This window comes from Nilaparvata lugens, chromosome 12 (genome assembly GCF_014356525.2).
Source record: "Nilaparvata lugens isolate BPH chromosome 12, ASM1435652v1, whole genome shotgun sequence".
Classification (NCBI taxonomy): Eukaryota; Metazoa; Arthropoda; class Insecta; order Hemiptera; family Delphacidae; genus Nilaparvata; species Nilaparvata lugens.
In genome coordinates this window covers 17,223,180-17,239,003 of record NC_052515.1, presented here as the reverse complement: position 1 = coordinate 17,239,003, position 15,824 = coordinate 17,223,180, and the positions used below count along the sequence as shown (strand labels likewise).

The 15,824-nt window shown below is 35.1% G+C and overlaps 1 protein-coding gene across 1 annotated transcript; it reads right to left on the bottom strand.

Annotated features, from left to right (window-relative positions):
- Window positions 1-2,334: 2,334 nt before the first annotated feature.
- LOC111059245 lies at window positions 2,335-15,561 on the bottom strand. The gene is made up of 5 exons (XM_022346870.2): window positions 15,162-15,561; window positions 10,140-10,491; window positions 7,549-7,769; window positions 4,768-4,967; window positions 2,335-3,592 (listed from the first exon to the last, which is right to left on the bottom strand). Exons 1-5 carry the CDS (start codon window positions 15,348-15,350, stop codon window positions 3,277-3,279), a joined length of 1,278 nt encoding a protein of 425 aa, XP_022202562.2. The 5' UTR covers window positions 15,351-15,561; the 3' UTR covers window positions 2,335-3,276.
- Between the last annotated feature and the right edge of the window lie 263 nt (window positions 15,562-15,824).

The window sequence follows — 15,824 nt, the reverse complement described above, 5'->3', positions numbered from 1 at the left end:
TACTTCCACATGGCGTTGCGCGCTGTGGTAGCGATTATTTTCCTTCTGTGGTACCCCAAACGTAGCGCATATGGGATGCATTGGCAAGCATGACAGTGGAACTAATACTTCCACATGGCGTTGCGCGCTGTGGTAGCGATTATTTTCCTTGCGATTGTGGTACCCTTCCCATAGCTTGTGTTCGACAATCGCAGTCGCTGTGATAACGTTCCCTCGAATTTTACCTCAAATTTGTGGGTTTTATTGGATAGCTCGGTAGTTAATTGTAATCGATTAGTTAATTGAATTGTAATTGGTTCTTTATTGTGTACTACGTAATGTCAGAATTTGACACGGATCGATTTATTGTTGAAATTGAATCAAGACCTACATTGTGGGACTTTCAAACTAACTTTAAAAATTGAAAAATCATTTGTCAAACTCCACTTTTATAAACACAAAGTTTATAATAATGATAATTTTATTACCAAAATTAATACTGTACATGTTACAATTCATACTTAGTAGTAGATACAGTATAAAATCATTCTATTAATTCCTTAGAATAATTCGATAGGGAGATCAAATTTAAAGAAAATTTAAACAAAACAATGCATGATTGGCATTACCCAGCGGAGGGTAAATCCTGTCTGCTGATTGAGAGCACCAATTCAAAACAAAATAAATCCAACATGGAATAAAAAAGAAACCAAATGAGTTAATATCTATATTGGTTCTACAAATTTCATCACTATGATAAAATCACCTCATCATAACCTGCAACCTGATACATTGCATAACATTACTATTGCACCAAATGAGCGTTTTCTCAAATGTAGTGTGAAAGACTGCGTTAGTCGTATTGTTCTGTGGTATGTCGGTTCCAAGAATAGTGTATATACCAACCTTGTGTCGGTTCCACATCCCACATGCGATTGTGGTTCGTATGCAACCGCCCTAAATCTATCAGTTTTCTTGAAGTGATAGTGAATGAGGCGACCTCTAATGGGATGCCCTCGCCCTGGTCTATATAGGAAGAATGACAACGTCTCACATGCAGGTTCAGTCAACTTGTCATCCCGAGTCCCGAGCTGCAAGAAGGCTAAAGTCGAAAGCTGACCACTGAATGTGCTACGATTGACTGGGAATCAGCTGTTTGTGACAATTAGCCAATCTGAGGACATTCTAGGTGTCATGTCAGCTTGTTGGAACGCACCTCAGTGGCCTTTGTGAGGGCCACGTTATAATGGCAGTAATTGTTTAACATTGGGGTTAATTAAATAATATCCTTGTCTATCATCTTTGTATCATCTTCAAATTATAGTGAGGTCACTGAGGTCCACGTTATGATGGCAGAATTTGATTAACATTGGTGTCTATCATTCGACCTTTACAAAACTATTCAGAATATAGTATAAATTTATTTTTGTATTTGATGACGTGGCGAAGTTTGTACAGTAATGTCCACTCTACCACTTCAAACAACAGAAACAAAAAAGAATTGTGGTGGGTAAATTTCTGTTACACCTATTTAGGTGTAGATTTGTTTCAAGTTAGACTTGATAAATAAAAATAGGCCTATAACCATCCTTGGTAAATTTAGAATCATTATTATAATTTATGCGAAATTTCAAATTAGGATGTGATCACATTGAATACGTATATGTGCAAGTGCAGTGTACGTTGCTGGATGATGCATGAACCGAGGAACAAAATCTGAAAGCCATATTGAAACACGTGAAGTGCATGCAGCTGCTTACATGGAACGCAACACATACGATCAAGAATACGTTCGGTGTGAGTGTTCATATTGCTCTTTCCATAGTTTGTTCCTCATCTGTGCGCGCTTATTGGTTATGCGCAACCAAGCGTGCACTTGCACGTATCGCATCCTATGTGATCACACCCTCAATCTCAGCGCTAGATCAGATTTGATGATGCATCAAATACTGTAACATGTTTCCACATCTTTCCTGTACTAAATATAATCATTTTTACATAAAGTCGGGATAATCATAAACCTCTTATCAAAAGCATCTGATATCATTACATTTACTTTAAATTATTGTTTGAAGCGTATCAAGATGTATAATTCCAATATGACTCTGTTGAAGGCTTCAAAGAATCAACACACTGAGCTTACTCACTTTGATACCGTATTTCTCATTCAATTTTATCCAATATGGAAATTCTCAACCATTAAAAATGTCAATTTAATAATACGATTACAAGTACTTGATGTAATTTCAAAATTGTCTTAATTATAAAATTCCAAAATTAGAATGTAATGCAGTATGCAGAATGTAGTAGAGCATTGGTAAAGTAGGTATTAGAAAAAGAATGTGACCAGCAAAATACTGTAACAGAATTATTTATTTATCATAGCTCGATCAATGAATACAATAATTGAACACAGGATTGAACAAGATTTTGTTGATATTACAAAATGAAAAAAATGAGAGAGCATGATAGACATATGAGAAAAACATGTCAATTTTAATACTAGATGATATTTAAGTAGGTACCGTACTCAACAATTATTTGAAGAAGAGGAACAGCATGGCATCAAGAACATTTAAAACGACATAGGTACTTAAACCAAGAGATCTCTAAAATATACAAATATACCTGTAAGAGTGTTATATACTCGAAAATTTTGGCTAAGAAACATTTAAAAAGATCTATAATGTATTCCAAAATATAGTTAAATATTAGAAACAGCTTAAAAATGAAAGTTTAGACAAGAGTAGCCTAGCATGAGTTAGTACCACACAATATATAGCATAATTATACAATATAAACAGCCTATATTGATAATTCCAGAGATAACCAAAATAGGTGTTGGGTAGTATTTTGTCGAAATTGTTTTATAAAATCTTATGCTCCTTTCATTTCACAAGAGTATAAAACATAAAACATGTCTCCTTCCCCAAGCTCGAGCTTGCTCTTTTGGGGAAGTAGTTCCTTATGTTTATTTGTATTTCCTATTGATTCATTTTGTTGTTATATTTCTAAATTGTGAATTATTGTAATGCTTTTTCAAGGAATAAATAAATAAAAAAAAAAAAAAAAAATACTGTTTCATAAAAATTTAAATTCTGTATTTTAATGACGTTTTTTCTCTATAAGGCTTCCAAACATTGTATGTTTTAGTATTACATAATTTTAATTACAACATAAATTACATTATATATTATATACAACTGTAAATCACATTAATATATTATATACACAGTTATGAGTGAATTCCCGCACTTTGCGCACTAAAGGATCAGAAATTCTATTTTGAATACTGTATTATAAATACGGCGACGATTTAATAATACTCATAACTTTGAACCTCATGATACCCTTGTACCTCTCCGCGGCTTCTTTCAATGTTTCAATAGATTCGGATAATTTCTGCGACTTATGAATGAGCAAAGCGACAGCTATCAACAAATTTCCGAAGTCCTTGTCATTGATAAATTCGTCAACAGAGCTGCTCAACAAATTGACAAGACGACTTATGCATTCAGCATCTATGGAATCTTCAGTCGCAGGTTCCAGGAGTTTGATGACTATAGCAAGTTGCCATTTTTCTAAACTGACGTTTGTAGTTACTAAGAATTGTCTGAAACATATAATATAGAAGAAAACATTGGATTAGGCTATATAATTTAATTAATGCTTATTACAATAATATACTTGTCTACAGATATACGCGCCTCCAACCAGCTCCGCCCCCGCTCTGTACTCGCACCGATGATGAACGTTACGGGAGATGTCAGCTCTTCTCACGTTCCACTCTTGCTCCCCGGTCGATCATCAATCGCTCTGCTCGAATGACGTTCGGTTGCGGAGCAGAGCAAAAGTCTGTACGCACCTTTACATTTTATCATGATAATTAACAATACAACAACAATATTAATTTAGTCGTGCCTCAAAGAAAACAAAAAGGGTACAAGTAGCCCTATGTAATTATTAAAATATGAATTTGAAAAATATGAACTCAAGAATGATTCAACAATATGAAGGTGATAATGATATTTTATTGTTTTGTATAAAAATAAAAGAAGAAGTTCAACTATAACAATGTACACTCAAGGAGAAAAAGATAAACAAATCTCATCTTAGTTATGGCATTGAAGTCTTGGAAATATGCTTTGAAGAAAATTTTCTCCGATTCCAATACTGTACTCTATTTTGTTAAACCTTCTTGAGAAAAATGGATTGTTATTTCAGTGATAACATAATATGATTGTAAGCTTCAATAAAAAATAATGATATTTTAAGGATTTGATTTGTAACTTGGATGTTGTGATGGTGATCTTATAGCATGTATCACCGTAAAGAAACATACTGCAAAAAATTATTATTATTCTATTGTCTTTATTAATATTAATCCATTCGGAAAAATTACCTTTTGAAATGTCCACGCCCAGGTTTCGATAAATTAGTGGTGTTTTCAATCTAAAGTAGTTTTTCCATTTAGAACTAGGCAGGTACTATAATTCAAGTTACTATTGCTGATTTCAAACAGAGATAACCTTAAATCCAAAATCAGAACTTTTCGGAATACATATTTATATTGAAATTGCTCCAGGCATCCAGGTTGATGCAGCCCAATGAGTTCTAGTGATATCTGGAATATTGATTGGAGCTTTAATAAGAAAGTGGAAAATGCATTTATACATCTGTTTCGAGCTTGAAGATTAAATTGGATTTCATTGTCAAGAATATTCTAAAAGCACTACCTATAATTAATATTACTCCTCAATTCAATTCACCTTGATTGATATGTTTTACCTTAATAAAGCACCCCAATGCTTGTTGTCCAGTTTGCTCATTATGTCAGAAAGCAGGTTCAAATTCTTGACAAAGATTCCGTTAGCATTAGTGATGAGTGGTAGAAGTAATTCCTTAACAGAAACTTCAGAAATTTTTGGCAAAATGTCAGCAATGCTATCAACAATTTCTGTTGCGTTTTCAAAATCACTGTTGCACAGCTGAAAAATCAAACAAAACATTGATTGAAAATGATAAAAATAAACATAGTTATGAGAAAAATAGTTCTGGTAGCCTATGACACGGTTGCACAATAGCCGGTTTAATTCTAACCGTGATTAATTACACGAGAACCAATTGGAGAAGGCTCTATTGAAAAGACGGTGTCTCTGATAAGTTTACGTGGAATTAAAAACGATTAAAATTTAACCGGCTTTTGTGCAACCGGTTTTTACAAAAAAAAACATAAATATGACAGAAAAAATATATTGACTATAACTCAATTAGAAAATCGATTTCAAACTCACAATTTTTACTTTCCATCATATTAAATGAAAAAGACTAAGAAATTGTCAAAAAACCACAGATTTATTGATACTTAGAAAGACCGGTTTCGGTTATTGCACCATTGTCAATCTCTGATAAACTAAAACTAAATAAAAGAGCAGCAGAATTTATACTAGTAGGCGAGTACTGCTATTGGTCAAGGGCATGAAAGCCTGCCATTGGCCCAGCTAGACAGTCTCCTCCCACTCAACGGTGTCACAAAATGGCAGCTTAAGCAACAGACTCGCCATGATAACAAAATTTACTTTCAGTACAAGATAAGAAACAAGAAAACAAGTGAAAGATAATAAAACAAATAATGTAAATGGAAAAACTATTGACTAATGTATGCTTACCATGTTATGATAAAACAAAATTCGTAGTGTTGTATTGGTTGAAATGAATCTGGTCATTTAAACTATACTGCGAATTTTCCTCAATTATTCTTGTTACTTCTAAAGCCTCTAGAATATTCAAAGATCTGCCTTTGTTATTAACATGCAGAAACTCAATATTCTCCTCAACTGTGAACTTGTGATTATTTGTTATCAAATGTTCTGCAAAGTTAGATTCCCAATTTTGTTTATTCCAATCTCTGATGTGTTTTTCAATTCCAATTTTGAAACTTCTACCAGTTTGAACCACATAACAAGCATTACAATCACCACATTTAAGTTTGTACATCCCACTTTTATCCCAAATATCAATTTTGTCTTTACTCCAGCTAAATAGACTATTTAAAATCGGTTTGGTCTTGAAAGCAACATGAAATCCATTCCTCTTCAATTCCCTACCTATCTTATCAGATACAAGGCCTAAATATGGTATTGTTAGTGTCCAAGTCTTCTCCTCACAGTTTGAGCCTACAAAGCTAGAATTGATTGAAATATGTCTGTTAATTTTACTCAATAATCTATCCAAACTTTCTTCATACCCATTTGTAACAGCTATCTGTTTAATTTTAGTGATCTCAATATCAAAATCATGATGGATCATAGGTATTGTTAATGCTTTATAGACCATGCTATTGAAAGCAGCAAGTTTGTGAGGAATAGGATGACAAGAATGATGAGGAATGATCCATCATCTTGATTTTTTCCAAGGATAATGCCCATATGAGAAGGATGATGATGAGATGAGTGGACCTACAGTTTCAGGTGGGTTCCACACCACCGGGAAGTGATTTTTCAACTCATGAAATATATGTTGTGGAGTTGACTCCTGCAGTGGTCACCCGTCGAACGGGAGTAGCAAGCCAACAGACGCATGAATCTAAATATTTAGGTGAGCGATATCTTATCAGCCTAACCACGAAGCCAATCTTTTCAAATTATATTTCTTTATATGGAAAAAGTTAATCATATCACGAATCTATTACAACATTTTAACAAACACTGTGTCATATTTCTTTATGGTTACACGTCCGGTTTCAAAACTTTTTCACCATTAATAGGGCGAGAAATAATAGTAGTCGCTTGGAGCAAGCAAGGTTGATAGTTGATACTAAATAAGTTCGATACTCAAAAGTATTAGACGATAGAATGGCATTTTCTCTCAATACTACTTAATGATAACCCACTGCTACCAACTATGTCATGTATTATTGGATAATAAAATATATTTTTTCCTGATACTAAACAGCTTTACATTTTGAGTCGCACATGAACTGTAAAAATTACAATATTTATAAGTTAAATTCATCAAGTTTGTATTGGAACTGCGATTTTTAATCAACTTAAAATTTTATAAATTAACGACTAGTAGTCTATTTCGATAAATGAATAAAATGCTAGTCATTAGTTTATAAAATTTCAAGTGGATATAAGTTGAACTTGGTTTGATGGTTTGCAATAATTGAGAGTTTATCAAGTTTAAACACTAAAATGACGATTCGCAGACTGATATAATTTATTGTGAAAAATATGATAAGTTTACTCACTGACTGAAGCATGCTTTCGAATCACACAGGATTCAATGTCAACGTAGCAGTTCATAGAAGTGAAATAAAAATCATCAGGTACGCTTTTATATTTTATTGATTCATAACATAAAACTAATATAGAAAATAGAAGAATGAAATATAAAAAAGGTAGTTGATGATTTTTATTCAATTTGAATAATAATTGTAGTAGTCCTATTAATAAAGGAGAAGTGAATTTTTAAAGTTTATAGAAGTAACAAACAAAACGTAAAATGAAAATTCTGTAGATCTTGTAGTCAAGAATTCAAGAATTGATTCTTGTACAAATAACTGACCCAGGGCAGAAGGAGAGTCTGACATAGGAACAAATGATACAAGGCCACATTGGCCAATGACCGTGTCAGGGTCATTCTAGCGTCATTGGTGCCCAGTTGAGTCCACACACTGATCAGCTGTTCTTTGGTCAATGTACGCGTTTCGAGCATCTCATTCACTCCATCTTCATCGATTGCGTCTGCATTTAGTTTGGCCAGAAGTAGCTGAGGAAGGTCGTTTCCTGGAAAATTATTTATAAAATTTATTCAATGTTGTTTTCCAACACGAACTGCTTATTATTAAATCACTTTTTGTTATTAAAAAAAAACTACTACCAGTAAAATTTTTCCAATAAATGAATATCAAATATTCGTAGGCGTCTCGATAAGTGATAATCGACATTCATATGAATTGATACGCCAAAACGCGTTCAGGCGTCCAATTAATAAAATTTATTCACTTACTGTGACAACGAGATCTTTCGGCAGTTCCGCCTTCGCCATCTTCCTGGTCGTATTCATAGACAAATAGAAGGATTGGATGGCAATTTTTAGAGTACTGTTATTGGTGTCAATTGCGGCTGAGAAGGTCATTTAAGAGGATGTGGGATTTGAAGTTGGTTTATTCATTTAAAAGCAATAGACAATAAAAAACAATGGTCCAATTTAGAAGCAATATTCAATGCATATTGAATGAACAAACCAACTTCAAATCCCACATCCACTTTGATTACCTCCTCAGCCATAACAAGCCCAGTAGACACCAATAACAGCACACTAAAAATTCTCATCCAATCCTTTCACTTGAGTGCAATCAGGAAGATTGATGGCGGACCTGCCGGAAGATCTCGTTGTCACAGTGAGTAAATAAATTCATTCATTGAAAAAATTGACTGTTGGTTGTTTTTTTTAATGACAAAAAGTTATTCTATAAAATTCATTTACAATATCCAATGTATTCATACTATTGATTTCAATATTCACACATAATTTTATTTCACTTAAATACCTACATGCTACTACCCTGGAGACTTCTGCTGTTGCAAACTTGTCCAGTAGTACAACTGAGAGAACAGCTTGAAGGGAATTTGATGAGAGCTTCTACTCAAGAATTATCTGCTGTCAATTAACTTGTTATAAATAATTTGGCACTATAAATTTAGTAGCATTAGCATTATGTATTCATATAACTTATGTATATATTGGACGGAGTATACCCCTGATACTTGCGACTTTTAGAATGTAAGTCTCCTATATATGTTTAATACATCGGAGTTCGAAATGAATCAAGAAGTAATTATTTTAAATTATTAATTTATTTGATATTAATACATGGTAATATATGTATAATAATATATGTATGATATTCATACATGGACGGATAAAGTCAATGATTGGGAGAGAAACAATAGGCTTAATACTGTATTGCTACTCATCCAAATTTTAGAAAATGATAGTCATAATTAAATGTGACCCATTAAACGATCAAAGATTTGTATTCATATTAGACTTGTGTTAGAGTATTTAGAAGAATTTTACAGTAGAAGATGACACCAAAGAAGATGGTTATTCAAAGATCTTTTATGAAATATTTCAACATATAATTAGCTCACATGGTTATGATTTCAATTCTCACAATTTAAGAATATTTAGTAAATAAGGATGTGTATCCTTAAGGTAATTAGAAATTCAATCAATCGTTGACCAGCCTCAAGCTGGATAGGTACCTACCTACCGTACAACAATTTAGCTACCGTACCTACAGAAAACAAAGTATTGCACTGCACAATTTAATAAAAATGTCACAAGTGTTTGAATAAATTTAGTAAATTTGAAGCTAATAAACACAGACTTATTCACTGAAAATAATACAAACATGACTAATATGCTAGTGCGTTAATATAATGGAAGATAAATATACATTACGTCTGGTTGGCTTCGAACAGCGTCAGATAAGTCAAAGCATAGAGAAACAATAGAATATAAGAAGATATCCCATGGTATAGGGAATTTATGTCGCAACTTTTACTTTATCTCAAGCCGATAGTCCACGTAGTTCTTTCCCGTAAAGCTGTGTGACGCTGGTAGTCTCTTATATTGTGCTGTTCATGCACCCCAACAAGACAGTAAAAATCTACAATAATCTTTTAGTTAACAGTAAAAGTTGCCACATAAACGCCCTACACCATGATATATCTACTCACGCTATTGTTTCTCTATGGTCAAAGTGCTAGCAAAAAGCAAGACACCATTAGTTAGATTGAATTTATATGTAGTATATATTTACTATTTGTCTTTGACTCCATTACAGTGTACTTCAGACTATTTTAAGGAAGGGATGATGATAAGAGATGAGTAGAATTTTAGTAGAGTGTCAGTTTCAGGTGAGTTCGGAACCACCAGGGAGAGATTTTGAATCTCATATATTATTATCAATAATTTGGCCAGTCATCCTTCCAACTAAAGAACTGATAATTCAGCTTTTATTTGAGCTGAGAGATTGGATATTTTAGAGGAATGGAAGCTCATTATAATATTGATCAAATCAATATTTATTTGCATAACCATATAATTTGTCAGAAAAATATAAAATTTTAAAGTAAAATACTTACTACCAAGCTCTAGTTTATCCTTCCCACATTTTATGTCTTCTGTATCCTCATCAGGATCTGCAGACTTTAGTAAAACATTGACTTCATTGTTTCTAACAAACGTTGTTTGTGATTTTGATAGATTAATGTCAACATTGCAATCAACTTCCATTGCGGTATCTGACTGATCATCCTCTATACTACTGACCACTAGAGTGCTTATCAAGTCGACAGTTTTGTCTATATCAACATTATTCTCGTGTAATTGATTTTGTTCGTTGATTTTTGACGTAAAAAACTTTATTTCATCCCATCCAGTGTCACTGTCATCATCACTGTGCTGAGAGGCTTGTAGAAAATCGTCTTCTGGATCCTAGAAAAAAGTAACACAATTATTTTTTGCCGAGGATGATGCCATAAACTTATCCACTTGTGCGTGGGTAATGAATGAATTATAATCACTATTTTATCGGTATCATATTATCGTTTTGTACTGCATTTTGTTTTATCAAAGTGCTGTAATCCTGTAATGAGGATGTCAAAGTACTGCACTTTGATTTGACGGTGTAAATTCTATACAACTTTTCAAATTAGATTTCAGACCGGTAGACTAGGTTTAACCCAACAGTAAATTTTTAAAGAAATAAATTAGAACCACTGCTAGAATTCCACAGAAATATTCAATTTTATTCCCATGAGGTACTTGTGAACAGATTTAAAACCCAACCTAATCTAACATTTTTCCAACTAACAGTGAATTGAGCATTGTCTTTTACAAGAATAAGTTCTTGATTTTAGAATAGCCTACTTGCCCACTTTTGGTATCTAAAGCCGTGTCCACACTGAATAAATGTTCGACATACGTGTTCGGCAAACATGTTTGTTGAGGAGCTCAGGGACAAACATTTTGAAAAGTTTGGACAATCATTGTTTGTCAAACAAAAAATTACTGTTTTTCCGAACATTTTCAGTGTTGACAGCTGTAAAACATGAAGTCTGTTATCCCCACTTATAATATTTTGTTTGGTGGCGCGTCCACACTGACCACGGGCAAACATAGTTTCAAACATAATAAGATTTGCCCAAACTGTTTCAACAAACATGTTTGTCGAACATTTGTTCAGTGTGGACACGACCAAAGTAAATGGCCTGGCAGTAAAAGCCAGTTGAGACACCAGATTTTACTGTCCTGGCTGTGGTTCCTAATGTAATAAGCTCAATAAAAACTAATGACTTGCTCAGACACTTGGAGTTCTAAATTAGTCCTAATGTAATGAGGGAATAGAATTCAGTGAATAAATAATTTAGACACCATGTACCAGCAGGCTGGAACACCAGTGGTGTCCGTGTGTAGAGCAAGCTGGGATACTATAACAAGACAATAGGCTAATGGTGTCCCAAGAGAAAAGAACCGGACACCAAAGCCTTGTGTCCCTAGACCAACTGTAATGAATGCAAATGTAATAAGAACTAAAGACCACGACTCTCTCAGACACTTGCTGCCCACTGGTACATCTTTACATCAGCCTGGTGTTCTAAAATGAATGTATCCTTTTAAAGTGAACTCCAAAATTGCAGTTCTTCTTGAATGATGTATGACCTTATTGGCATGCCAACTATGATTTCAGAAAAATACCTATACATGATGCTGCTCTGACCCTTTTTGGAGATGCACTGGCCAGCACCCCCTGGGAGGCTGTGCTCCATGACACAAATGACCTGTTTGGAACATTTTCCCAATATTTTCAGGAGAAGTTTAACAACTACTTTCCGCAAATTGTCAAGTCACATTGCTCTCAAAGACCAAAAAAAGCTCAGGCCGTGTGAAAAGTGATCTTGAGTGGTACACTGATGATCTTGCCAGACACTAAAGGGAATCATGCTTGCCCTAAAAGATAGATGTGAGCATGGCAACGGCGATGACAGAGAAAGATACCGTCGGGCCAAATCCATCTACAAAAAAGTATTGAGCAAGCTAGAAAGTTGGCAACAGCATCTAAAATTAAGAGTGCACCAAATCGTTCCAAGGCTGCATGGGATGTGATAAACTCACATAGATCGATGCCGAGGAGACAACTTGCAAGCCCTGACTCTTTCAACAGTTTCTTCATAGAGTCAGTAAACGACATAGTGAGTGCAATGTCTGCTGTTCCTGAGGATCCAGTTGAGCTTCTGGCTGCACAAGTACCACCCACGCACATTCGTCTCTCAGTCTTCTATCCAGTCACTCCAATGATCCTTAGCAGGATAATCTGCTATTTTAAACCATCCAGGAATCCTGATATCTATGACATGTTTGCTTATATGCTTCGGGAGGTGATTGATTCCATTTCAGACCCCCTGGCAGCAGCAGTCAACGACTGCCTGAGAACTGGCGTTTTTCCAGATTTCCTGAAGACCTCAAGAACCGTTCCTGTCTACAAGAAGGGGGACCACCAGAGCCTTAACAGCTTCAGGTCAATTTCAATGACTCCAGTGTTTGGAAAGGTGATTGAAGTGGTCATCAAGCCCCAACTTGAGAACTTCTTTGAAAGACAAAACCTTCTTTCAAGTATGCAGTTCGGTTTTCGAAGAGGGAGGTCTACTGTGGATGCAGTAAATAAAGTGGCTGAACGTATTGGTCTGGTGTTTGAGGATGGAGAGTCTCTGTGATGGAGCTGACCCTGTGCGATCTGAGCAGAGCCTTTGATTGTGTTGACCATTGCATCCTGATTGAGAAACTGCGCTACTACGGTGTAGTGAACTCAGCGCTATCCATTCTGGAGTCCTATCTGGCTGGGAGGCAGCAGGTGGTGTCTCTGGGTGGAGCTTCTTCCTGTCCACTCCCAGTGAGCCACGGTGTACCTCAGGGATCAATCCTGGGACCGATCCTATTTATAATTAATAGTTCTGTGAACAGTAGACCTCGAGCAGTTATAAACCACAGTCTCCTCTAAAGGTGCGTACAGATATACGCGCCGAGAACATGAGCAATTCACTTTTAATCAGCTGACTATACCTGTATTTTTACAGAAACGGTATAAGATATAGATATAAAAAAGAGAGAAGATACGTTGCATTTTATTGCTCGGTGTGTGGTTTTGGGTGAGTGGAGACGAAGGTGGCTGGGTGGTTCAACTATATCTGAGAATGAGTATATAGAAGTTGTAAACGAGGGTAATTGGAGAGGGCTGGTTGAATTTTGTAAGAGCGCCTGGCATTATCGATGGTTCCTAATAGAAAATTTCAATTATTAAAGAAAACATTGGATATTATATTGCTCAGTCTTTATGTATGAATTTATCTTCTCAATCTAATCTTTATATGTAATAAGTCTTTGGAAATTAACAAAAAAATTAAAATTTATTATAATATGATGAAAGCTTGCCCTCTATTACTCGGTAATAATTGTTTTGCATGTATCAACTCATTGTTAAATATACTCACGCATTGAAATTTTACTCTCATTAAGGTTTTATTTACGCATGTATGTAAATTATGTCTATTTTATGAATGCAAGTTCAATAGTGATATAATAATATTGTCGGAAAATAAAAACTCAACTCGAGCTGACGGCGAAAGCCAAGCTTTAGATGCTAGAAATATATATACTATACAATACTTTGTTACGATTGATTTGAAAATAAAGCATTATTCTATTCTATTCTATTCTATAGATATAAAAAGCTTGGCATCAGCTGATTAAAAGTCAATTGCTCATGTTCGCGGCACGTAAATCTGTACGCACCTTAATACTGTTCATCAGAGTAAACTCTGTCCTGTCCTGCCGTGTCAGCGAGATATTGGTGTATGAACGACTGATGGCTGTTTGGGTTGTTGTATCAACAATGCTAATAATCCTATTATATTAAGCAAACAATTTCTGTATAACTGTTTATATTTTTATATCTGGTTATTTATGTTCAACGGATCTCAAAAATTGCTCTAACGATTTTCACGAAATTTGAAACATAGTAGGTTTATGATATAAAAATTCGATTGCACTAGGTCTCATCCTTGGGAAAACTCGCTGAATGACATTAAAAGGATAATTCATCCTTGGCTGAAACAGCTGAGACTTTCGTCGTCTGTGGATAGTAAATAGTAAGCAAATGATTCTGTGGAAAATCAAAATATCGCATCCCCGAAATTCATAAGCTGATGTATAGCCAGCTGTAAAATATAAACACGATAATTTTAGAGGATTGTGTTCTGTTTTTCAATAAATAAAAACAGTTGAATGCAAACAAAACCCAGCATATCATCTGCAGCTTGTCAAGAAACCTTCCTGGTGATCAAGACCCCTTTCAAGCTAATGGGTTTTGTTCTGGACAGTAAACTAAACTGGGCCAGCATAGTCATGCTGGGTCATATTCAGCATGTGACCACAAGACGACTATCCAGAATTTTTTTCTGCTGCTGAAGCTGAGGGGTCATGTGACTGAGACCTATTTAGTCATGGTGTATCACGCGCTCTTCCACTGTCACGTTTCCTATGGCCTACTCATATGGGGTCAGCAAAGGTGGTGGACATACTGAAGTGGCAAAAACGGGCTGCCCGAATCATTACCGCAAGCAAATATCATGCACATTGCAAGCCCCTTTTTGTTAGACTTGGTATACTAACATTGATCTGCCACTTCCTACTTTTCTGTCTTATATATGTCAAAAAAAAAATCAGCAGTACATGTTGACTCGGACTGATGTGCATGAGCACAACACCAGACATCGAGAGATGATTGATATTCCCAGAGTACGGCTTCAGAGATCACAGGTGTGCTTCAGGAGTTCGGCATTGCGTTTGGCGGACTTCAATAGGCTGCCTACAGGAGTAAAATAGTTGAATCTAAGAGCGTTCGAGAGAGTTGTCTCCAAGCTCTTGAAAAGCAAGGCATACTGCAGTGTTGGTGAATAGGTATATGAGTGATGATTCACCGAAAATGCTGTCTTTCTAAACATGCCTCATGTATGTTTGTTTTGTGTATTATATGTTTTTGACGCCATCGATTCTATATTATGGGTGAAGGATGCAGATTTAGGTATAAAGGTAAAGTAGGTACTCACATCTTCGAAATCTTTAGAAATGTCTGGTAACTTTGAAATGAGAAATTTCCATTCATCTGAAGGTTCTTCTTTTTGTAAGTCACTATTCATCTCTAGAAACTCTTTCAACATTTTTTTTCCCTTTTTCGAAAATTTCCAAGAGCCCCAATTGCTGAATACAACATTGTGATCTTCATGTATTTCGTCCATGGCTAAACTAAACTGAATAAAAAAGAGCTAATAGACTATGGGTAAGAATTAACAATTTGAAAATATTTTAAGAAACTTTAAAAAATAATAAATTCTCTGATCGTAAAGTTTATGTTGATTACAGTAATTATAGGTTATGTTCACAATAACAAACAAGTAAAACAGCAGAAGTGCGTCGGCTCTCAGCTGACAGCTCAGCTCAAGGAGGATTGGCTCAGCTGCTAAAGGACGCACGTCTCCCTGTAGGATTGTTACTCTAGTATCGGGGAGTTTGCGTATGCGCTGGTAGCGTATTTGTTGAAACAGTTCCGTTCACTGTGATAACAGCTACTGAGCTGTGACAGGCATTCAATGGAACTTATGACGTTATTTTTTTAATGAATAACGCTTTGCCTCTGCTTGGCTTCAATCGGTAGAGCATGAGCATTAAATACTATAAAATCTGGTCGTGGTTTTCTAGGATACAATTTCACT